This window comes from Diadema setosum, chromosome 22, assembly GCF_964275005.1.
Source record: "Diadema setosum chromosome 22, eeDiaSeto1, whole genome shotgun sequence".
Lineage (NCBI taxonomy): Eukaryota > Metazoa > Echinodermata > Echinoidea > Diadematoida > Diadematidae > Diadema > Diadema setosum.
In genome coordinates this window covers 4,720,063-4,746,833 of record NC_092706.1, presented here as the reverse complement: position 1 = coordinate 4,746,833, position 26,771 = coordinate 4,720,063, and the positions used below count along the sequence as shown (strand labels likewise).

Genomic DNA, 26,771 nt, shown 5'->3' with positions numbered 1-26,771 from the left:
TTTAGGACTAAGGTCTAGATAAGACCAAAATATTTACCATGAGTACTACGAGTATCATATTTTTGAAATCAAATCTAATCATACTATTCTGTAGTGCTTCTATGATATCACAGTCCTGTAGTCTTAATTGGACTCCATCATTAGTACATTCTTTCTCCAGCTGCTCATCCAATTGATTAAGATTATAGGGAGTATTTCCTTTTATTCAAACACTGGGAACAAAACTGAATTGATTGTCCCTCAAAAATGTTCAGCACCAAGACTGTATTGGGGTCTTGAACCATGTATCTCCATGCATGCGAATGAGTGCATGTATTAAAATTGGCCATGGATTTGTCCTGGAATTTTTTTGAATGGAAAGCCAAACCAGCAGGTTTTCGTATACATGTGTGCTTGCTTAAAGTTACCCTTTCCATATACCGGTGCTCTCGGAAAGGTGTAGCTGTTTAGGCACGTTTCAGGGTATCCCGCAAAAACAAGAGTTGACTTTGGAGGCAAGTTTCAAAGTTGTGTGATAGATATATGTGATGAATGCACCAACTACAGCGTACCTTCGACCAACATGCTGAAGTTTTGCAACCTTAAAGGAACATCCTTCGGCCCCACCCAAACCACTAACTCATTTGTGGTGGTAAATTCAATCTGTTCAGACATGTACATTGTATTGCTGATCTCATGCCAGTATATATTTTATTTATATCCTCGCTTCTGTGTATCTTGTCTTGCGAAAGAATTAGTTATGGCATCATTTTAGGTAGGTGCATGTATTCATTTTCTACTAACTTATTTACCTCTTGGTATATGTTGCAGTGGGTGGTGCAAGACTTAGGCTAAGGAGATGGTTTCGTATTTAGTTTCAGTGCAAGTGTTTCATATTTATTCTAAGTCTTGTCTAAAAGGTAAAATCCCTCTTTCATCAATTTCTATTCTCTCAATTAACCCAGTGGTTCACTTGTGACATACAGAAGTGCATGTCTATTATGTCTCTGTACAAGATTAAATGTCCTAAATTGAAAGTGTTTTACTTTTCTGTATCTAATGCAGGGATGTCCTCTTTTCCCTGCATATTCAGGATGTTAGCATTTGTGCAAATTTGATTCACAGTGTGACAGTAATTAAATTATGTGTCATGTTACTTACATGTAGCTACAAGGAGTGTCTTCTCAACAAACTTTGCTCCCTGTCCCCTTTTCGATGATTATGAGGGATTTTACCTTTAAAGATGGTTCAGTTTGCATGTTCATTTTTGCTCTTAGATGTAAGAGTTTACCTTCTCTATATTAAAGAAAAAATGAAGGGGTCGGTGCAATATAGTGCTAACCCACACTTTTGTCAAAATTGAGTTACATGCATTTTCACAATCCTTTATCCTCCGTGAAAATATATTTGAATTCAACCAATAAGATGGTAAAAAATGCATGCATTCATGTTTTAATGTACAATGTATGGACTTTCCAAAGATTCAACAGCGATTATCTCAAAATGACTATTGTGTGGGTTAGCACTATATTGCACCGACCCCTTCAAATATACCAAGAACCAAGTAAAGCAGGAGATATCTACATGTATGTACCTGTGTTCCTTTGTGGTAGCTTTTTGGGCATTAGAATATCCCATTATCTATATGCTAGCATCTTCCAGTACTCCAGGGACACATCACGAGTATACATTGTACATGCAGCAGCCACTGTGTCTCAAGTTCCACCAGTACGACACGGTGTGAATTTGCCGTCATGGTAACAGTCATGCTTCAGTGGGCATCGGTGTTGCTACTGTACTGCAGTAGTCTTACCCAGTGTCATGAAAATTCCTTGTTATCCCAGGCCTATTCAAACACAGATGAACCCCGTTATAAAAAAAACATGGGAATATGAGATTTTGTTTGTATGAGAGGATTTTACAGGTAAAACTCTAATCTCTGTGTTGTCATTTTTTGCAAGATTTCATTTGAACAAGGAAATTTTTGCGGTCTGACTGTTAAAAAATGCATTACACCTGTATCCTGAATAAAGTCAATATGCTTCATTCCATGCCAGCTGGTGACCGACAGCAACAGTTACTCTTCCTGAAGACACTGGTGAAAGTATTATACGTGTACAATATGTACACCCATTTTCATGCATACTGACTCAATAAAGGCATTTCGGGCTGTTTGAAACTATACAGTGTAACAAAACTTTGTCTTGGTGTAATGCAAGTTGAAAAGTTTGTATTTGTGTCATTAGTGTCGGGCGTGTGATATGCTTCTCACAGAACGTTACAGATATTGTGTACATAAATCCACAACACCACTGCTTCTGTACACTTGGAATAAAATGCTGTATACACATATATAATAAACACACATCAACAACTCGATGTATACATGGTACAAATACAATATAAATTCCTTTTATTTCATGAAGATGCCTCGCCTTTCATCACATAAATGCTTTTTTAAAGCACAATTAGTCAACCAACATAATTGGCACTAATTAGATTTCAAAGTGTTCCAGTGATAAAAAAAAAAAACACATTGTATCAATGCATTAATAGACCTAACTTCATAAATATATGAATGTAACATGATTGACAGCATCAATGACCACTACAGTGTACAATTTTCTCTCCGCCGGATGAAATAGAAGAAAAAGTCACATAACAACAACATAAAAAAAGGGGGGGGGGGCATGATGCTACACAAGATCTTGATGTCATGATGGAAGGTATGACTGACATTTTACAACTGCATAATTCGCATATATATTTACATGGAATTAAAAAAAAAAATGAAATCGGACAACTAATTTATGCGTGCACATGATAGGGCCATTGTAACTTGCAATACTGTAAAAATCAGCTTTGGAAAATGACTTTTCCAGTCGCATCTGATCAAAATGTTGCAGTTTTTTCTGCCTGCCTCGAGACCCTTGGGCATTTGTGGGATGTACATGCACTGTGCTTTAACCTTATCAGACACACCTCTCACACAAGCTTTGCACATGTTGTCTACATTGGAGTCGTGTGGTATGCAACTGTTACCGTGAATGGTCCCGATGTTTCTCGGCCTCGACTACATGACTCCGAAACTTTGACTGTCGCAGCCAAGAGTTATATCATGGAGAGCAATGACAATTACTGGAGGCCCAAGCTCATCCCCAACAGCCTACTTTGGTGCTTGGACATACATGTATTCCTATCAGTCTTACTTCTAGTGAAGTTTCTGGTTAACTCTGCAATAAACCACATGACATACTCAGTATTGCATTATTTGGTGTCACCGTGTGTTCACCATAATAGTGTACTGAATGGACTATGTTTCATTTTGAATGCTGTACTCTTATATGCCAGTAACTTTTTTTTAGTCCAAAATCTTCTGAATTGTCCAAAATCAAGTCAGAAGACTTCATGACATGCGGTGCAGGTAACATAATGATGTAAAGACGACCTTACAATAAATATTTTGAACAAGTGACTAACATTTTGAAGGATTAAAATCATAGATATTTTCCCAGAGCAAATCCCTATTTCTCAACCAGGCCCTAAACAGAAAGGAAGAAATCTATTAAACACCACTGATTTTTGTCCAACACACCCTCAGATCTTCTCTCCGTACAAATGGTCTCCATAGCATCACTTTTTTGTTTTCTGATTTTATTCGATTTTCTGGTTGTCCACATGACTGAGATGGGTTGGTGTTTTGCATGAATTAATCCTCAAGAGGAGAACATTACACTTTACACCCAGATACACGTAATTCGATTTCATAAAAGTCATAGCAGAATGCCAGAACCTTATGAACATTCAAATTACACAATAGGGCCTACTATCAGCATTCTGTGATCTGCACCCAATTTCATCGAGGCTCTCCAAAAATTGAGCTAATATTGATTTTTAAAAAGTCCTTCAATATGCACTCACATCTTATTGAAAATAATCATACAAAAAACGTGCAATTTTGTATAAGTCAGCACTCAAACTTTTCATGGTACTCGAGACTTAGTCTTAAAATGACTCCTTGAAGGGAAAAGCTATTCTGACTTTATTGATTCCACATACTGTGACATGACATTTATGAATTGCTACTGGCATTCAATGCATATAGTGAAGACAAGAACTTTTGCATGCATTTTAATTTTGCGAATCTTGGCTCTACTGACATTAAAATGCATGTGAACATTTCTGGTTATACTGTAATTTGTCACCACACTCTTCTGTTATTACCCACGTACTGAGCAATATCCAACAAGTACATGTATCTACACATACAATGCAATGCCTTCATCTGATGAATTGTAAGGATATTAAGCAAACAGCCCATGAATGTATTCATCATTAAAGCTATTGTATGCTTGGATCACTAAACAGTTCCTTCATCATGACTGCATTAGCCCAGTGCCAAGTCTCTGATAAATCCACTATCTTTTGTCCTCCATTACAACAGTTCTACTGCATGGCTTGCTTTTGTTGTAGTTTTGAATGAACAGTACACAGTGCAGTGATGAGAAATGGTCAGCAGACTTTAACTTACTGTAAAAGTGGAAATTTTTGCCGAGTGGAAATTTTCGCACATTTCGCGCAACCAGAAGATAGCGTTAGAATAAAAGCATGCGAACATTTCTGTATACCACAAATATATTCCAGTAGTTATTGTCCCGATTACGCGGATTTAAAAACATGTGAAACTCATCTTACCCGTTTGAGCGCGAAAAATTACTCGCGCGAAAATATCCACTTTTACAGTATTCCTTTGTGTATGTGTTTGCTTGTGTGTGGTAATGTGTGTGCGCACATGAGTGTGTACTCATAAGTACAAGTGCATGAGTGCGTGTGCATGTGTATGAGTGTGTGTACAAATGAATATGTTTGGTGTTTTTCTTTTTCTGTGTGTATGTGTGTGTGGTGGTTGGTTTTTTTGTGTGTGTATATGTGTCTATCCACAAGAGTGTGTGTGAGTGTAGGACTCTGTACACAACAATGCTTATCCTGTATTCACCATGGTCTCATTTGCCATTCTTCATTCCTGTACGACCACTCCAGCACTTCTCCTAAAATCCACTGCTGCACCTAACACCATCATCACTGGTGCACCGAGTTCAGAGTCACAGGGGTTTTCCAACTCTCTTCAGAAGACAAAAATTGGTGGTGTTGATGACCCATTCGTGATTATCTGTCCGGTTGTTGGACTTTGAAAACTCTCGCTGACGTGTCTCCGGACGCCGTCACCACTGTGTTGCCATCCCTGCAAAACAATTGGAATAGAACGACAAACATCATAATGTACATGTACTGTAGATGCCCAATTTTTTGTAAGGTTTTCAGTATGGCAAATTTTGCGAGTCGGTTGCTATTTGAAAATTAAAAAGACTAAAAAATATTGTCTCTGATCACCATATGAATGTGATGTGCACATACAAATTTCTCCATTCAGTACTGTACTCGATGATCGTGAATTTAACCACTCACAAAATTGTTGGGAAGTCCCGATTCACAAAAAATTTCACTCACTAAACATACGGCATATACAGAATGCTATGACTGCAGGGTGGGAGCATACAGAATGTTATATCCAAAGAGATTGAAACAACCTCCCTGACATGTAGCATTTAAAACTGTGAGGTGTAGACACGCTGTTCCTGACAAGTGATTTCATCGTCTGTCATCTCATATGTGTTAAATTCAAAGTAATTTGAGTTTTTGAACAGAGTCAGCTTTGGTGCCTGATACATGCAATGTTTTGTGTGGTTCCATGACCTTTGCTCCTGTGACAATTGCACCCATGAAATATCTGCACACTAAGCCAAACATAAATTCTGGCTACAAACATAATGCTTACCCTAATCCTAATCCTCAAATCAAACTAAACCTAGAACCATAGTACAACCCTAGCCCTAACTCCTTCTAGAAAACAAGATTGGAGCAATTGTTGCAAGAGCAAATGTTGTGTCACCATTTTATGTACCTCTGCACTGCATTCAGTCTAGTAGCAGGATGGAAAATTGCATCTGACAGGAAAAGTCTGTATACTTGGGAAATCATGGCAAAGTTCTAGTGGTGGATACCTTTCCGATGCAATATCAAACTTGCTGATATAATGCAAGATCTGAACAAACATGTTTACAACTTCAGAATGTACAAAGGTAAGGTACACATATATCTCAAAGAATGATGAATCTGGTGAAATAGACTAACAACAAACAAACAAACAAACAAACTGACCTGCTTATGGCGAGATCCAGAATCTCCCCTTGGTGTCCGACCCATGATGAGACCAACTGAGCTGACCGGCTGTCCCACAGCTTCACCGCTCCGTCCAGACCGGCAGTGAAAACCATAGGGCTCTCTGGGTCCCACTTGAGGCGGACAATGCCAGCCTGGGAGGGGAAAGAGGAGTGGGTAGGGTGGAGGGGGAGGGAAGGAGATTTAATTACTGTTAATAGAAGTCTTTAAAACATCATATCTTGCCATCACAGCAACACTCGTTTGAAAAATGTACACAATTACTTGGTATCATCATCATCATCATCATCACCATCATCATCATCATCATCATCACTATCAATATTGAGTGCTTCTAGGTGAGTTGCGTCTAAGTAACACAAATTACACATTATGCCACAAGAGCGCATTGCCAATAAAACACAATGTCCTGAATGTTTGTTTTGTTTTTATGGGGGAGGGGAGGGGGTGGCTGGTCAAATGCAGTGAATCGAACCATACATCACACTCAAACAAACACTCAACAGAAGGTTGTAGAATCCTTACATATTTTTTTTTTTTTTTTTTTTTTTTTTTTGGGGGGGGGGGAGTATTTGTACCCTCCTGCTTTGGATGAATGCATATTCTGGTAAAGACATTTGTGATGATTCTCTAATAAGTTAATGTGTGTTCTCACTAACACTAACATTTCTTCTTTTTTTTTTTTCATGGGGGGGGGGATGCATCTTTGCCAATCTGCTTTTCATCAAGCAGCCCTGTGTTTGTTTCCATTCTCAAAGGATAAAGAGAAATCATGAAAAGGTTGCTGACTAGTCTGTCCAATCTCTGTGATGAATGGTTGGTGAATTTGATTCTATGAAAGTCATCGGTCATAGCAGGGTATGTCCATAAATACATTCTGTCCCTTTAGCTGGAATGATTTTTCAAGTCAATCTTATGCCCTATGGAACTGGTTACCACGGCGACATTTGTGTTGAAATAACATCACTGTGGTACACTTTCTCTCTCTCATGTCATTTTGGTGACACACCCACCTCATGGTGACACTTATGCCGGAGTTTCTGGGTAGGGATGTCCCAGATGCTCAGAATTCCATTCAAGGAGCCAATGGCTGCCATGGACTGGCTGGAAAATGTTGTGAAGGGAAGGGCAAAAAAGTTATTTGGTCTTTTCTTCCAATGACATAGTGGGAAAATAAAATGAAATTTACAGGAGTTTCAGAGAGAGAAAACAAGTCAAATTAGAATCCCAACATTCATACTCCCATGCTGAACTTTTGGCTGTAAAATGATATTTTGAACAAAATTTTGTGATCTCAGCTCCTAAGATTGAACCTCTCACCCTGGTCAAGCAATAAAAGTAACTGTGTACTTCTATCCTTCCTACAAAATTACATAACCACTTTATCAAGTTATCAATTGAAAAAAAAAACAAAAAACAAATGCAAGTTCACTCAAAATTGCCACCATGACCTATAAACCCAAAGGATTTTTGCCTAAAATTTATAAAATTTTATCTACACATCTCCATGTCATGTAATGAACCTGGACCAATTATGCCATTATCTTTTCCCTTTAATTCCTGGAATCATGTTGACAGAGTCTGGGTCGCTCAGGCATGTTGACAGGCAATGAGGTGAAAACACACATGCCTCTGAAACCCATAAGGGATGGACGTGTTACATACAGATACATATTAAAAGCATTCTTTCACTCCACTGTTTTACACTGACCAGAGAACTGAGTCAGAATGATTATATTTGGCACTGCCATTACAACAAAAACACAGATATATATATATAAAAACAAACAAACAAATTGTTACAACAAAGTGAAAATTCAGGTCCAAAAATTATTATTATTACAGTCTATGGTTCAAAATTCCCTTTGGTTATAATGAAATTTCGTGTAAAAAAAAAGAGAATTGCCAGTTCTGAGGACTTCATAATAAATCGAAAGGCCTTAGCATGTTTAACATCAACTCACCTGGGGGAAATACCCACTGATTCCACCGAGTTTGTTTCTCCAATATCTTCATTGACTGGCCCGGCGGTAAACGTTGCTAAAACCTGAAAAAGATTTGGTGCAAAGATTGTATTACTGACATTTGATAACCAATCAACAACAACAACAAAATGCCACAAAGATTATACACTATTCAAACTAAAAAGCATGTGAAAGAAAACATTGCCATTTCCCAGCAAATGTAAAAGTGAAGTGACGTTGAAAATATTGAAATTGTTAATTTTCATTCTGTTGGTGTGGTATAGGCATACGGCATATTGGTGTTCCATCCACAAGTTACATTGTCTTACAGGTCGTGATTAATGACAGATCCTGCTTGCGCACTATTTGGCATGTTCAATAATGTGGTATAGAAAAGCCAGTTACCTTTCCTGTTCCGCTATTTAGAAGCTTGGAAGATCCATCCACCGCACCCGTCAGTACTAAGTTGTTGTCATGGTGACAATCTAACGTTGTTACTCCTCCCTCGTGACCACTCCCACCTAGTGATGGTATCAATGGAAGCAAATTGGATCATCTTTGTGAAAAATCGTTCCTTGCGTACCGGTGGACATTAACATTGTTATGATGGCAAGTCGCTTGTTAGAACTCAAATACGATAAAGACATTACTGTAAATCTGTGCTGATTCAGGAGTTAAATCTCTGATCACTAGATCACATATTGTAAAAGCAGAAATTTTCATGCAATCAAATTTTCATGTTCAGTTGGGTAAAATCAATTTCATGCCTTTTTCATTTTGTGAACAATAATGGCAATTGAGCAAGTTCTTCAAGCAGCTCAGCAACAGCAATAGGTAACTAGAAATTTGTATGTCTTTATTTTTCATGCTAGTTTCCTGTCACATGATATATGCAAAAAATTTCCACTTGAACAGTATGCTGACTGAGAAGGCTCATGGACTTGTGGCATATTTCAGTCTTTCTTGTGTGGAATAGCCTTATTCTCTCTAGGGAATGTTGCAAATGACAACAATGGTAGTGATGATACTAAGATAATTCAGAATCTTTAAGCATTATAAACATGTGTAAAACCATCTTAATCCCCTAAAATGCCCATCAAAAGAGAGATAATGTTATCAAAATAGAAGAACAAACACAGGAAAAGTTGGTTTCAAACAAAATAAATTGTGGCTATTGAGTGAAAATTAATGTATGACAGTTTGAACGCCAATCAGTAATCTAAGATGTGAAGTCCTCAAGTTGCTTACATTGTATCTGAAAATAGCTGGCATGATGCCTTTGCAAAACTCATACATTCACAAAATCACCAAAATACTGCCATATGGGATCAATTCATTCTGCCTGGAAGTACATGTCTAAACATGGCACCATCTGTACAGGACTCAGACAGGGTTGTGCAGAATTGTTCTTTACATAATGTGAGCCTATTTCTATTTGAAATATCAGATCAACTTCATTTAGTTTTTTACAATGGCATTTATGTAATTAACATAGCCATATATGAAGGTGCCCACAAGATAACAAATTACAGATGAGCTAATGACTGTCATGTGATCAGATCTTCTTTTTTTTTTGGGGGGGGGGGGGGAAGGGGAGGGGAGACATCTGCCAAACTGTATGAACATTTGGGGAGAATTCTCCTTGTAGGGCTCACACCTGTAAATAAAATGGACTGTCCCAGACCCCTTCACAAATTCGTACCAAAGATACCAAAATAAATGAAGAAAAAAATTAATTAAAAATCAATGATGTAGTTTGGCAAAAAACTGAATAGCTGTAGATATTGAGTATGAATTCCTCTACAAACTGCATTTTGGTTGGAAGATGAAAGCTTTTCTGATGGAATTTGAGGGGACTATATTTCATTGGGTACGTGTACGGAAAATAGGTGATTTTTTGAGTGACAAGAACTCGTAGTCTGGCTTTGCAGACCCCTGGACAGAATTAGAGCAGAACAACCCACCCTGGCAATCTGATGGATGAAAGGTAATATCTCACTTATTCAGGTTAGTGAAGATGAAACACTTCATTTCTCCCAGCTATTTTACAGAATTTTTTGAAATTTGAATTTTAACACAGGTCTCTATGGGGAATTATTTACCCGTGTGAGCCCTGTAAGGGAGACTAAATGACCTCTGACCTTTGAAGTGATGGATGGCCGTTGCCTGCTTGAGGTCCCAAACCTTGACCGTTCCATCCTCATAGCCAGCACAGCATCTCTTTCCTGTAAGGACAAACAAGTGTGATAACACATACCAACCATAGTGGCAAGTTCAGTTGCTCAACAGTCTATCATCCTATTCAGACAAGAGCAAAGAGCTTCAACAACTCACTTCAATATTTTTTTCCCAGTTCATTTGTCTTCTTCGTAAAGTCTTTACATGACTTTGAATTCATTAAAGTATCTGGATGGAGTACACAGACAGGTTTGATTATCTGCAATCAATTATCAAGACGTAAATATGGCTCTGCATTCATGACATATGGAATAAATTATGTCTGCTCTCTCTGTCTTCTAAAAAACAAAGTCATTGCCCCAGTGGTACCCTTCAAACTTTTTGCTAATGACCGAGAGCGCTCAGCAACGAGGGGACTGTAGAGATAGATGTTGAGCCTTACCGTCCGGGAATAATTTGCCACATGTGGTCTGGCAGCCGTGCCCCTGCATCATCTTGCAGTCACCAGAGGGAACCTTCCACATCCAGATGTCTCCGTCCACAGTCCCACCCAGCAGAACAGGTGCACTGCTATGCCACGTGAGCCACTGACAACAAAAAAACAAACAATAAAGAACAAAAAAAATGTTATGATTTCTTTCTTTCTTTGGCACTATGATAAACCAGGACAAGAATAAGAAGAACAACACAACACCAAGAAACTGTATCTATTGAAAATAAACTTTCAGCGTTTACTTCAAAATTATGTATCAAGTTGCTATTTCACATTGCATGATCCTAAAATCACATCTTATTTATTATGTATGCTCCTATTAACAAAAGAATACATGGCATTTATGTATGTTTCACACTTTCTATGAGGAAGCTTTCTAATAAGGAGGAAATAACAAGACATTTCAAATTTCTTTATCAAATCATTTATTGATAATCTGTTTACTGATTCATTTATTCCCTTGTCTATTCACTAATCAATTGATACTTGAATTCATACACTCATACAACTCTTAAAAAAAACTCATCGGTCAATTCATTGCTTCATCAAAGTTTCCCCTTTTGCTTACGGGTCAATGATATGAAAGTATTTCCTGGATTTTTTTCCCCCTTTTTTTTTTTAACGTTTATCATACTTTATATTAGCAAATAATTTTATCATTGGACTTAATCTTGTTTAACTTTAAGAAACACTAAGAAAATGGTTAAGGAAACTAAGAAAAAGGGACAAGAAGAGGAAAGAGAGCGTAATAAATTTACCTCCAAGTCCGAGCACTCGTAGCTCCAGATCTCATCCTTGGCGGACACCTTCCACACCTTGATGAGCCCACTCATGTCGCCCGTGGCAACCAGCTCTCCGTCATGGCTGAAACAGACGCAGGTCACCGAGTCGTTGTGGCCTGCGACATCAAAGGGAGATAAGTAACAGTGTGCAGATGACTTATAGTAAGATATAGAAATTAATGCTGTGTCCACACTCCTCAAACGTAACTGGGAGTGGAGCCCTCAATCTTCGATACCAGTAACTCGCTAGTCTATGACTTTTACAATTCAGCAAGGATTTTAGAGGAGACTTCCGGATGATTTTCAGACTTTCACATTTGAACAAGTATAGATTAGTTATACCGAGTACAGAGTTTCAGAATTTATAGTGATTGGGTTAAGGAATAAGAATGTTTTCAAAATTTACAACAAATTGCAATGAACAAGGATGATGACATGGCAGTCTCACCACAACAATGCATGAGTTGGGGCTGAAGGAAGCATAACAAAATTAGATGGCATGCATATATTCTACACAGGTGAATTTGTTAAGCAAGTGGTATTGTAATGGAATTACACTGCTACATTTCTGAAATATGTTAGGCTCCTATGTCATCGTCAGTGTAATTTGTTTTAAGATTTTTCAGAGTATTGTTTCTCTCCTCAAGGACCACAATTCCACAAATCTATACATGGAGCTGCCGATTTATGTACTATATGATGTGAAATTATGAAAATCGTCTGGAATGCCCCTTTAACCCATAGAAGACTAATCCAGAGAATACCCGGACAGGTGTCTATGGGAAACAAGTGATACAGCACAATCAGCTCATCTCAACAGGATAACACAAACAGATACACTGGTAATGTGAGGGTGATGAAATGAATATGTGTAAATAACACACATATGGAAATTTGACTAATAGTGCCTACGAAAAAAAAAAAAATCTGCTACATAATGGATTAGGAAAGTTGTTACGGTGTATGATGAAACATACTTTGGCTGCCAAACAAGCCAGCATCTGCCAATCTGACTCATCAAAGGTACAAATTCAGGGGCAGATCTAGGAATTCAATGAAGGGGGGGGGGGGGGGTTGCAAAAAATATTTCTGGTGCTACTTCCACGTTTCATTTAATTTGTTTAAAAAATTCTTTTGTTTGTACAAAAAATAAAGGGGGGGGGGGGCGCACGCCTGGTGCGCCCCCCTCTGGATCTGCTACTGACATTGTTTCTAGTCAGGGTAGCAAAATAGCTGTACCCTCTCGGATCTCACCTGTGCATTCCAGGACCGACTCGCCGTCCGTGGTGCTCCAGATGTAGGCCTTGTCGTCTTCACCCCCTGTGACTGCCAGCAAGCCCCCGGCTGGATGGATGTCGCAGCAGAACACCGAACCTGGAGCGCGATGAAAGGAGTGCTGACAGTTATAGCTGGCATCCATGCACATAAGTACTTGTAATCACCTCACTGCACTTAAAGCCTTTACTAATGGCTGCTGTGTGCTGGATTAAAATGCACACCTATGACTTTGTTGTTAATTGCCTCGGTAGTGAGCTTCAACATAAATAAGGCAATATGTCATTAAACCAGATAAGATGATATGATTTCAATATGTAATGACTTGAGGAAGATATGTGAGTGCACAGGGTCAGAAGTAAATACTACCAGTAAGTACATAAGTATTTGGACTGAAACTCTAATATTTTCAAACTTGCCCTTTTTTCCCTTGGTTATTAACCCTCTGAGTAGTACTCATGATAAAATGATTATCCACTTGACTTTTGCCTCAAAACTGATATCCTGGTATCAAATGGCCATTTATATGCAACAATTTTTCTTAGATCGTGTGAACATATATTATCCTTGCTTCTAACTTGTGGTATTTATGCAAATGATGACGAAATATTATAAGAATACAATGACACTGACCGGAATGGCTTTCAAACTTCGCTACTGCATCGTCCCTGGCATTAGCATCTGAATCTCCTTCCGTGGCTTCAGTCCCTTCTGCATCGTCATCATCCTCGTTCTCCCCTTCGTAGTCGTAGAAGTCCATGTCACCCATTTCTTCTGCTATCAAGTCTATGGGGAATGCATAACATGCATGGATTTTGTTAGCAGAATGCATATATGGATAACTGCCGTAAACACTTAGGTTGTGAAATGATAGAATTGTGATCACAATCTCAACAATCTACAACTCTCTACACTTTACCCTAACCCAAAGGCAAATTGATCTGCAGTTAGGCACTTGAAGATAGGAATGTAGTTACTGAAACAAAGTTACTTTAGCAAACAATATTAGGGATCTACTGAACAGAAGACATTAATCTTGAAATATATTTTGGTAACATTTTAATATACATGTATTTATGTGCTTGGCAGTTATGTGATTAGATCATTATATGCATGATTTTGTTATCACTGTAAGTTAACACAATTACTTTGTGGACTAAAGTTTTTTTTTTTTTCTATACTATTTGAAGGGGGCTTTTTAGCTTAATTCAAACAGATTAAAAGCAAGTGAAAGAGCCTTCAAACTGGGATCTTTGCTTTTGTTGTTTAGAACATCAATGCAACCACTAGACAGCTCATATAAAAGGCTTTGATTGACTGATTTTTTTTTTCCTTTTAAGGTGGTTTGAAATTCATCACAAGTTTTCTCTCTTTAATTCATACAAAGACCTTCCGACATGGATACAAACAAGGCCGTAATCTTAGCCATTTAGGGGTTGTTTTTCTCTCACTTACACAGGCCTCATGAAACATATGTGCACATAATTGTAAATATGGGTGCCATGGAACAGGGTACAATGTTTATATTCTTTGTCAACATCATATGTCAGTTTCAGGTTGAAAATGAAATACCAACCAGCTGGCATGCTTCCATCATCTTCTATGACTTCTACCTCTTCATCTTCTTCTTGCTGGTCATTTTGATTTGGATCCACCCCTTCATTATGATTAGGATCCATCCTTTAATATCTGTTTAAAAGAGAGAGAAAGAAAGCACAGTAATATTTACAGACATTTCATGTAATGACTTACATATGTAGAAATTGTTTCTACTTGGTGTCTCGTCTAGTCTCAAACTTAGCAATCCTGGTTTTAGAGGGATAGATGATTCTAGGTGACTTACCTCAGTTCAGACCTTCTCATGCACAAAATACAAAGAGTGTTTAAGACTACTGTAAAAGAGGAAATTGGTGTGTTGTGGATATTTACACCCATTTTGCCCAGCGCTAGAAAACAAGCACTAAATAAAAATCACTCAGAGTATTTTGTCTGCTATAATCTATGTAACACCATATGTGTGTGTGTGTGTGTGTGTGTGTGTGTGTGTGTGTGTGCTTTGATTCCACAGAGAAATTCATCTGACCAGAACGAGTGCCAAAAAGTGCTTTCATGAAGATTTCTTTTACAGTGCGCTAATGTATGAATGATGAAGAGGAGTATCTAGCTAAGGTTGGGATGCCGCAGATGCACTTTCAATAAACATGTATCTAGACCAAACTGGCTAAAGCAAGCAGCCCATAATTTGCTCATAAGTAACGCCATCTAAATTTTCAAATTTAATCGTTTATTACCAAAGCAAGGTACTTGTGTCATTCTCAACCTTCCCTGGCCCTGTGAGATCTATGATATGATAACAGTACTGTAACATTTTAGTTTTAGTGTAAGTTTAATTTAAATCCATTAACAAATATAGTTATTTTGGACACAAACACACAAACAAACGCCGATGAAAACATAACCTTCCCTTGAGGTAATCATCTGTTTTATTCTAACATTGTTAGTAAACTTAGTAAACTGCTTCAAAAGAATAAATAGATAAATAGTAAGACTAGGTTCTAATTATAAACATGTTAAATGAGGGTTGGTAAAATCATACAATTATCATTTACAATTATTTCCATAACTAGACTCCATGGATAGCAAATAGCAACACTGTGGCGACAATCCATGGCACAATCAACAACAGTAAATTCATATTTCCATGATTACGATCATTGGCATTGCACAGGATGACGAAATGTTTAATACTCTCGCGTGAATGTGGTGGAGGCCTAATCATCGACACATCACACAAATATGTATATATGGGACACACACTAAACAGTCATATGGCGGCATGCGAGGCGAGGGACAGTTCCATTCATTTCGTGCTACCACTGTTCTCGTATAAAGATGTAACATTAGTTATGGGTTCCATGCAAAGTCATTGTCATGTCAAGGTATAGATTCTTACCGCTAATTGTTGTACCTCGATTGGTATGAAAATTAGTCCAACTGCCACGCATCTGCTGTAACACCAAGTAATCTGGGCTATCCGCGCAGCTAGCTAGCCCGCAAGATCACGCTCGTGGGAGCACCGTGGTGGTGGTGTGCATGTGTACGTGTGGGGTGGGTGAGGGGGGGGGGGGGGGGGGGGGCGGGGCGATGGGCATGGGGGGGGGGGGGAGGGATCCAGGGGCCGGGGTGGGGCATTGCAGGCACACACGCAAGCGCTAGATTTTGATTGACAATGAATACTACAGTAATATGATATTTACAATGGACAACTGACAATGATCTTATTTTTTATACGGACCCTCATGGGGGGCATGGAAGAAACATAATATCATCAAGTAGACCCCTTACTGTATACTGCATGTCATCATAATGATAGTTGGCAGAACATGAGAATATTAAACAATGAAATCCCATAGCTGCCAGAGTGATCTAATGACAATTAATGAAAGAAAGAAAGAAGAAGAAGAAAAAAAAGAATCAAAGGGGATCGACCTGACGATTTTTTTTTTCAGGTTGTTGTGAAAGAACCTGTACATATTAAGATGAATCACACATTGAAGAGAGCATCAAAACGATTAAATGAAAAGATTTTCATGATACTTTGCCCAAAAGTGCAACCCAAGGTGAATTCTAAAAAGTCATGCGGAGGGTGCCCTTCAAAACCTTATACTTAAGTGAAGACAAGAAATAATAATGATAATGATATCAATTTAAAAACGCAAACCCATAATAAGAGAAGTACAAAATGTTTTACAACTTAAAGGGATGGTACAGTATTGATGGAGCTGAGGATTTGGCTTTTAACTTTTTGCGAGATACCAAGAAACCACTTATGATATGGTACAGAGCATGCCATTCTAAGAGGAATTCAAAGTTTATCTGATGAAAATCGGTTTTGGAATGGCTGAGACATCCAAAAACAAAGTAAAACAAAGCAATCGTAATAAAGTGTGGGTCCCACACTTTACTAGTATTGCTCTGTTTTGGGTATCTCATCCATTTCATAACCAATTTTCATCACATCAACGTTGGATTCCTTTTGGAATTACATGCCCTGTCATATTTCATAAGAGGTTTCTCATTATCTCACCCCAAAATGTTAAAAACCTGAAGTTAGGTCTCAACCAAAACTATACGAGCCCTTTAAGGTCCTTAACTGTTTATTTGACAGGTTTTTTAACTCTCTGTCGGTATCTTAGACATGCCAGTTACATTTTGTAGAACACTTTTCATTATATACGAATTCTGACTCAGTCGATGTGCATCTTCCCTCAATCAGATATATAGATCGGGAACACATCAGAACTAAATTTCCCTCGCTATCAATTGGAGCCTTGCAAAGAGGTTGTATATAAAATGTGCAATATCTTTGGAACTTTTTAGTCATCATTTTTAAGGTTGATCAAACAACAACAAAGGAAAACACTGAAATTTTAAATCAGAATAGCCCTCCTAAAAAAGTCACAAAGCAAACAAACAAATAAAATGAAATGTAAATAAATGCTGAACTTTAAATTCAACTCGACAAATCAAAGCTTGATCATTATAGAAATATTATACACATACCGAAAAAAACGTACAAAAGGGAATAGGTGTATAAGCACGTATAAACAAACAAACAAAAAACTCCGACAAGTGAATTGATTTTTTTTTTTTTTTTTTTACGCACAAATATCTTAACAATATGGTACAGACGGAGTAACAGAAAAAGGGTGAACTTAATAGATGATTGCTTGGGTGTAGATTGATAATGTGGATTTGTAGGCGTGACATGGTGCATGAGATGGTGTAAATGTGCTTGTGTGTGAGTGTCTCTCTCTTTATTTTTCTTCTTCTCCTCCTCCTCCTCCTTCTTCTTCTTCTTCTTCTTCTTCTTCTTCTTCTTGTCTTCTTCTTCTTCTTCTTCTTCTTCTTCTTCTTCTTCTTCTTCTTCTTCTTCTTCTTCTTCTTCTTCTTCTTCTTCTTCTTCTTCTTCTTCTTCTTCTTCTTCTTCTTCTTCTTCTTCTTCTTCTTCTTCTTCTTCTTCTTCTACTTCATGAATTCTTCTTTGATGCTGTCCAACACCCTTTTGCAGGGACCAACCGGACAGGGGGTGGCTAATGTTGGTAGCAAGGAGTGAGAATCTTAGAAACTATTTACCTTGCTATTGGATGTAGTGGAGGGTTACTGTTCTGAAGGAGGCCTTGGTTGTGTTGCTAGTGACTGTCGGTGGCAGGGTGTTCGTGTGTGGGAATCATGGGAGTCAGAAAAAAACAGCAACAACCTAGGGATTGAGAAAGGTGTCCTCACGTCCCGAATGGGTTCCTTCTTTGCCGTGTAAATCACACAAAAAAAAAGAGACTAACGTGAGTAATGATGGTGATGCTGTTGTTACTAAATGCACGTCTATGCAGAAGTAGGACCTATATTTTTATAGTGTATGCTGTAGATTTTATTCGATGAAATTCCCCCGGTGTAGCTCAAACAATTGGTAAAATAATCGAGGATATATCAATCAGAATCCAATGTTATCATGTAGACGGACGAACATTTGTCGTCTGCTACGACCCCATGCATTTGCGATTGTACAATGCACGTCTCCTATACAGACGATGCAGCGCATTTCCTCACGTAACACACGTACGTATGACATAAGCATGCATGTACTCAGTACTCGGTTGTATTGTAAAGCAATTCGATCGTACTCCCTCGGCTGTTCACTGATATACGGAAGGTGCGAAAGTTATACTGCGATGGCACTAAGTAAATCTGCCAAAATAATGCTGAGTTGGTAAGTATAAGGCATAGCATAATATCATAATCAGTAGGTAGGTTTCTGGTTTTTGAAGAATTTTGATCTACTGCAAATCGAGTGACAGCAACATCGTGTCTCGAATGTGGAGCGGTGTCTCATAGTCCCATGTCTTCATTTTAAAGTTGTACATTTACTTGTGGATTTGCACACATTTCCCCCTTTTTATGAATTCGATATGAACATAGGGCCTAGTCTAGATCATGTCATTCCTAATCACAAAAAGAGAATTATGATTTTAATAAGATAGTAAAATTGTAAAGTATACATATTTCGTATAGTATTAAATTTAAAACCAAACCAGCTTGGCAGCTGTATTTCAAAATGATTTAGATCTCTTGCAAATATTGTGCAATGAAAAGTTGGGACATAGATTATAAGTGATGATCACTATGTATGATGTGATGATGGTATGTACATTAAGTATCAGTCACACAGCTGTAGCTCGAAGGAAAGCATGCTGCTTGTCAGATTATGTGATAGAGTATCCTACAGAAAATACTTTTTGGGGGGGGGGGGTGGGCAGGGGAAGAACTGAAAACCTACCGACCACCGTACTTTTGACAGCCTCCACGACTTGTCAACCAGCTCAAAGGATCAAAGGCACACAGAAAGGGGGTTTCTTTACTCATATTTCATTTAGTAGTAATGATAATTTCAATTTATAATTGCTTCTTCTTCTTCTTCTTCTTGATTACTGTCCAACACCCCTTAGTAGTGGCCAACCAGACAGGGGTGGCGCTGATGTTTATTGCACGGAGAGAGAAGTGTGGGGTCTAGTTGCTTTGCTCCTGGATGTACTGTAGGATTACTGCTTTGAAGGAGTCTTTGTTTGTGATGTCGGTAACTGTCAATGGGAGTGTGTTCCAGTCTGTGATTGTTCTTGGAATGAACGAGTATTTAGAGCAGTTTTTTAAAGTGCTTGAGTGTATCTTGCTCATCCGGCAATATCACCTGGATGACTGCTGGTCCCAACATGGATAATGACATTAAACGGTATACATGTTCCGATTGGACTGATGGTCGACATCTTTATATCAGTGTTTTTTGTTTTTTTTAACCCATTCCATGCTGAATTCTGAAATCCCCATAGACTTAGTACACAGGCCACCAGGTTCCCGTATGGAACAGGTTAAGAGCCTTTCAAAAACCACTTTTATTCCAGTGAATTAGCTAACCTTTGGTGTTAGAATAACCTGTTGAGGACTGGCTGATTTTGCAATAACACACATTTCCCATAGACAACTGCCTGAGTATACAATGTACATGTACTCGAGACTAGTCCTCAGCTGGTTAATGGATTAGTAGTATATGACTAATTCATCATAGGTTACTGGCATTTAGAAGAGAGGCTCCAAATCAAACACATGTACACTGCAGGTGTGCAGTACATTTCTCTATGTGGAATGGTATGATGGTGCTATTTGAATTGGGGGATTGCATTGAACTGTGAATAGAAAAATGTGTCTGGTGCATAGTGGCATATCTTCAAATGTAAGGCTGAAATGGCATACATGAAGTGGTCACAATGTAAACTCAATTTCTGTTGTTTCTTTAGTACCTGGCAAAGGGTTTGGCAGATTTAAAAGATATCTTTTGGGGCACACTACAGTTAGATAAAACATGAACCACACATTATAGTCGGCTACATGTATTTTGAAAAGCGTGAGTCACACTTGTCAGAATGAAATGCCGTTCACATTACCAGTAATGATGCAGGTCATGTTGCAGGGATTGCAGCTGGTTGCCACGCCCATTCACACCTCCGGACTCTTATCCACCCCCCCCCCCCCCCCCCCCGCAAAAAAAAAAAAAAAAAAAAAGAGAAGAGAAACACACACACACACTCAAAACAAATCTACAACAAACAAATACATTTTGTAGGAATTACAATGAAACACACATTTGTGTTTTTAGTTTGTTTTTTACATAGTTCACATTTGAGTTTTTTTTTGGTTCATGAGGGGAGGCAACACTGTTTCAATACTTGATCTGTTTTTGCTTTTGTTCTTCTTCTCTTTTACATTTTATCTTCCAGGATTGGGATCATCGGTGTTGGAGTGGGATCCTTTGCATACGCCAAGATCACCGTGGACAAAAATCGCTATGAAATTCTAAAGAGCAAGAGCAGGATGAAGAAGGCCAATCAAGCCATAGCCGACGAAGAGCACGTGAGATACAGGAACATATCAAAATGAAGAACAAGTTGTTATTCACAGGTGGCACGGCTACATAAGACCAAACCAAATATGGAATGTTGAATGCTGAATCACTGGATTACTAATTGGTGTAGGCTGTGCGAGATTGCTTTAACTATTGATGCAATTTTCCTGTGTCAAGGAGGATGTGGACCAGATAACATTGGAAATGGTGTGGCTGGACATGTTTCACCCAAACGGATGACAGTGTTCTCAGCAAGCAAAATCTGTGGAGTCCACATGTAATCACAATTAAAGATAGTAGCAGTGTAAGCCAGAGGCATGTTCATGTGCACATCATGGGATCTTTGCAAAGATTGCCACAGTTTGGGAAAAGCAACATCATCTAGAAAAGAAAGTTTACACTCACAAAATCACAGAACAAGCAATTATTTTCAGAAGTACGTGTGAGACTCTGCTTTTAGTCATGTTTGATATTTTTATTTCCCATAAACTAAGTTTACACAGTTCTCAGCGTTTGTATGTACAGTCAACTCTTCATCAAGTCGATCTTGAGGCAACTGAGGAAAATGCAATGACTTAGGCAATTTTTTACTTCAATCATGTGTGTAGAGGAAGAACACATGAGGCTTTGAGTGCAAATAGGGACTTTTGTATTCTCACGGATGTAGCGATGACACAAAATATGCACAGTCGATGTACTTGGAGTTGACTGCAGTTTCATTATAGGTTGAGCTACAGTACGCTGTAGTCTGAAACCCTTTCTATCTTAGTCTCCATGTAGACTGGAAAGTTATATGTGACAGTGGCAGATCCAGAGAGGGGTGCATCAGGTGCTCCCCCTCTTTATTTTATTTTTCAAAACAAAAGAAATTAAAATAACAAAATGGGGGGGGGGGGGCACGTGCGCCCCCCTTTAATTTTGTAATGGTGCCTCCACTTTACGGAATTCCTGGATCCACCCCTGTGTTATTCTATGTATCTGGAATTTCAAACACAGATACAGCATTTTGGGATTTTATTTTCTGAGTATTTTTAACTACTGCTGTACAGTAGTTCTTGCTGGCTGTATTTTTTTTTTGTCTCACCTTGTATTGTATTATTTACAGTCAGAAGTTAAAATGTTTTCCTTCTATGAAAATGCAAGGACTCTGAGTGAATACAGTACTTTTTGTCTTCAACTGTGAGCATAATAAGCCTTGTTAGCGTATCCGGGCAATTACCCCCGGAGGGCAATTACCCCCCGGCCAAATACTGGTTAGTGGTAAGGTAAGAGTAAAGATTAGGGTTAGGGTTAGGTTTAGGGTTAGGAGTTTGGGTTAGGGTTAGGGTTAGGTTCAAGATTAGGATTAGGATTAGGGCCAGGGGAAGGGTGCGGGGTAATTGCCCAGAGGGTAATTGCCCTAGACCCCTTGTTAGACATGTACCGTATGTTAGAGTGCATCAGCTTTTTTGTATAGATGGTAAAGATATCAACTTTCATTTTACTATAATTTGAGCATTTAATCTCTCAAGAAGGGTTGTCTTTCTCTGATAGAGGTTTTTAAGGCTAGAATTTTTGTTGTATGTTGTTACCACACATTTTGTGACTGGTGATACCTAACCAGTTTGTGGTTCTATTTTTCATATGTTATTCAATCTTGCATCATTAATGAGGAAGAGGAATGTATAAAAGAATTACAAACTTCACGGAAAAGATTCATCTGATTGGAATATCAACTGGGTAAAAGTTCATTTTGTCACAATCAGTTGCAAGTTACCTGTTCTTGATGAGACTTTCGCCGACTGGATCTGCAGCATTCGATCTGAAGAAGCCTCCAGATCCAGAAGGTGAAAGTCTCATCAAGAACAGGTAATAATACAACTGATTGTGACAAAATGAACTTTTAACCAGAAGTACGTACTTGTAATTTTTGTTATGGTACTTTCTTGTATCATCAGTATTCAAAATTATTGATTTCACTTTTGTTTGACCCATACCTCATATACAGTAATGCCTGTAAAACTCTACATAAAGCAATATGCATGGGACCAGAGAAAAACTTGTAGACTTGTGCAGAAACTCAACAAAATAACAACCAAATATAAAAGGAAAACCTTTGGACTCTTCCACTGTGTTAGCTTTTGCGATTTGCCAACCTATGCGAAGTCAGCTTACGCAAGGTTTACTGTGTTATAGTGAAATTGGTCAATGGCACAGATATTTCACTAATTTTAATAATTGTGACATCATGTAGTGTCCATCCTTAACGCTCTCTAAGTTGTCATTACGCTGCAGTCGACCTTAATCCAAATGAATTCAGCGGCTTGTCTAAGAATGACACACATTGAATTCATATAAAAAAAAATAGATTAGCTCCCACTTGGAAGTTACAAAAAGATTTACATGCCCTTTGATTCTTTAGCAGAGTTTTCAGGTAGACGTTGACGTCGACATTATGTGAAGTACGGACATTTTGTGCTTGAGGCATGAAGAAAGTAACAAGGCAAACGTATCCATAGTTTTACTAGAACTTTGTTGTAGACATGCTTGTATCGAGACCATGTGAGAGAGACAGATCTGATAGGCTTTGTTACATGAGCATATACTTTAATTGGATTAACTTGTGTTGATAATCTTGTATTGCAGATACATGTATATGGCATTGATTCAAATGATAAATCAATGTTGATGATGGTATTTCATGAATATCATTTCTCAGTTCGTGTTTCTGTAATGTGTCTATTCTCTAAAGGTCTGTGTGTGGAAATATGTACATGTATATATGTGTCTGTATATTTGAGCATGATGTGTATGATGGGATCGAGCATACAAGAAAAAGAAGACAACAAAATAGTATTATTTAATATACCTCTGTTGTTGACCAAAGGGGGGGGGGGTGGAAGAAGAGGGGTACATCAGAGGAATGTTGATATCAAATCTTGATTTTATATCTGTGAAAGGAGACGCTGTCCCGGTGAGAAGTGTTTGAAACAAAAGCAACAGCTCAGTGAAATTTGAGCAAAAGTGGAGAAGTGCGGATGTGGTCATATAGTGATAGCGAATTTAATGTCAGTAGATCGGTGTACTGTTTCATGAAAGTTGTCAGCCCTGACAAGTTGTCAGTCTCTGACAATTTCGGTAAAATTTTTGGTTTTGAGCTGGTGAGAAGCTGTGGTCACTGACTGTGGTGATTTTCAGAGACTTAAAACTTGTCAGCGCTTCCAACTTTCATGAAACGGTTTGACACATCAACAACTGTGGACACATCAAGATAACCACCGCGCTCATGACCGTAAAGTTTTGACAGTAGTATCAGAACAGTGTAATGTACATGTAAACATACTTCTCATGTTCATTTTTTTTTTTTTTGCGCAGTGTCCTAAATGTCGCTTTTTGTATATGAAGATGTATTCACTCTATGATTCCTCGCCTGATACATCATAGGTACATTGTCTCAACCAGGAATAGCAAGGCAGGCCTCTAGACCCCTCCTCCTCTCCGCTACCCTATCCCACCAGCAGCAGCACCACCCTCCTCCTTCCCTTGGTTCAGTCAGCCCCCTCCCCCACCATATCCACATACTTACTGTTAAAATCGTGTCCGCTGCTGCCACACAGTCAAGCTTCGTCATTTTGAATACCTCATATATATGACGCAGTTTCTTCTCACATGGTTTTCACCGAAGTGTAAAACAGTACGAAAGATATGAACTAAGAATAACTCGCCCATCGATCAGATCAGTAACATACACATGCATATAAAGTTCCATGGAAATCGTTATTATTTTACCCTGTTGTAAACTTTATTAACATGTGTGATTATGCACGTGTACATTGTTATTAATATAATGTATCTCATAGAGTTTTGAAATCACCACCAAACATTAATAATCTTCATGAACGCTTAGCACCAAAGTACTGAAGAATGATAAAACAGAAGACTGAAAGCCTACTGGTACAGTGCTAAGCCTGCACGAATTATGGAAGACTTCATAGCAAGACTAAACCACAATCTGAAAGACCACTGTGTCAATTAAAATATTCATACAATACGTGTATTTGAAAGGCTATGAAATACTTTTTCAGCAGAACTTGAATACGCAGCAAAGTATACAGCGCACAGAAATGCGCGAGAAACGGCATTTTACCCGAGACCGCCAGCTCATACAATGACATAAGAGAAAAATACTCGCTTGAGTTGAATAGCTCTTACAAAATGATCTCCAAGATCCCTCCCCTGACCATAGGCCTACCCTAATCCTAACTCTAATCCTAACTCTAACTCAAATTCTAACCCTAAGCCTAGCCATATGATCACTGACCGGTATTTAGCCGGGGTAATACACTATTGTCCTGATACACAATGGTAATTATCACCATCCCTAATCACACTGTAACAATAAAGAAAATCACTCTACCACCGACATAATTATGGAGGTAAAATCATGCTCCTCAAAACATTCGAAATTAGGAAATGTGAAAATCTGAACTAACACACTGACACTGCGGTTTCCTGCACGTGGAAGGACGCCAAAAGGGCAAAATCATACAACATTATTGCAGTTCTGTTCAATATGACATGCATGCCACACTCGTCTCGCTAAGTGAATTCCAACAAAAGCGTCCATAAACATCAGTCCTGGTCAGCGCCGATTGAGTTCTGACTCTTTAGTAGATTCCAAAATACAATTTGCTATACATTTACAATTGAAAGAGCACGACGGAAACGCTTGGTTACGCATGGTTACAATTGTTATTGTTCTTTTTTTTTCTCAAGTTATTTCCATATAGTTTATTAAAGTGCGTCATCATATTATTTTGCACCAGTGCATATGTTACAATATTGCCTTGCAACTTAAATGCACTTCAAATAATATAAATTAATCTGTACAGCAGACTAGAAAGTCCATTGGTAGACTTCGAAATTTCGAACGGCATCATTGGTAGGGCCTGTACATGATAAAATCTTATGGAACTGATAGGTTCTCATGAGAGAATGTTGAATTAATGACAGTGTACAAGGGGAATTATGATTTGAAGTAAGAATGTCGTCAGTACACTTCCAAGGTCAGTGCCCTGTTGCATAAAACCCTTACCGCTGGACTTACCGCTCCTTTCTAGCGGTAAGTCTTCAAATTAGCGGTAAAGCTTGTAATCCTTGATGCTGATTGGCTGTGACGCCTAATTTTGACGGTAGTTACCATTGAAATTCAACGATAAGTTTTATGCAACGGGCCACAGATCTCAAAGGTCAAACAATGAGACATTTTTATTTTAGCCATTGTGCCGTCCCTCTTGCGTACTGATCGCCAGAACTCAACAAAACGTGGCCGCGTAATTTTGCGTACCTTGCGTTAAAAATCCGTTGAGGACGAGTCCCGAGTATACTCTAGCAGGTGTCTATTGGAATTGCGTGTTGTAGGAATAGCAGTCCGTCCTCAACGGGTTAAAAAGGTCATCAATATTTTCCCTATTTTGTTTGCGAGGCACAGCTTTGACAAAGCTTAGAGTCATTGTACACTGGGAAAGAGAAACCTCGTCATATTTTTACATTCACCTTTAATTAACTATATACTCTACAGTAAAATGTTAAACAAACCAGTGTAAGTTTTTATCACAATCAGACTACAATATTATAAGGAAGATAGAATATCAATAAAGAGTATTTTCACTCAACAATAGTGTCGACCACAACCACATTAAATACCAACTAAATGAAGTGATAAAACGTCATCTCCTCAATTTGTCGTTCACTGAATCTTAAACAGGGTTATGATACATTCTCTATTTTTTAATGAAAATTAATCAACATAATAAAATGAATTAAACTATCATATTTCGTCTGTTTATGGTACGACTGTTTGCACTTTCTAAAATCAGCATTACGAACCCAATTTCCATCATGAAAACATGAAAATAAATTATACTGCA

General features: G+C 38.3%; 1 protein-coding gene across 1 annotated transcript; it reads right to left on the bottom strand.

Annotated features, from left to right (window-relative positions):
* Positions 1–4,916: 4,916 nt before the first annotated feature.
* On the bottom strand, positions 4,917–14,590 carry LOC140245569 (angio-associated migratory cell protein-like). The gene is made up of 11 exons (XM_072325134.1): positions 14,488–14,590; positions 13,545–13,697; positions 12,891–13,010; positions 11,613–11,752; positions 10,804–10,948; positions 10,325–10,408; positions 8,589–8,704; positions 8,184–8,266; positions 7,233–7,323; positions 6,199–6,353; positions 4,917–5,221 (listed from the first exon to the last, which is right to left on the bottom strand). Exons 1-11 carry the CDS (start codon positions 14,588–14,590, stop codon positions 5,146–5,148), a joined length of 1,266 nt encoding a protein of 421 aa, XP_072181235.1. The 3' UTR covers positions 4,917–5,145.
* Between the last annotated feature and the right edge of the window lie 12,181 nt (positions 14,591–26,771).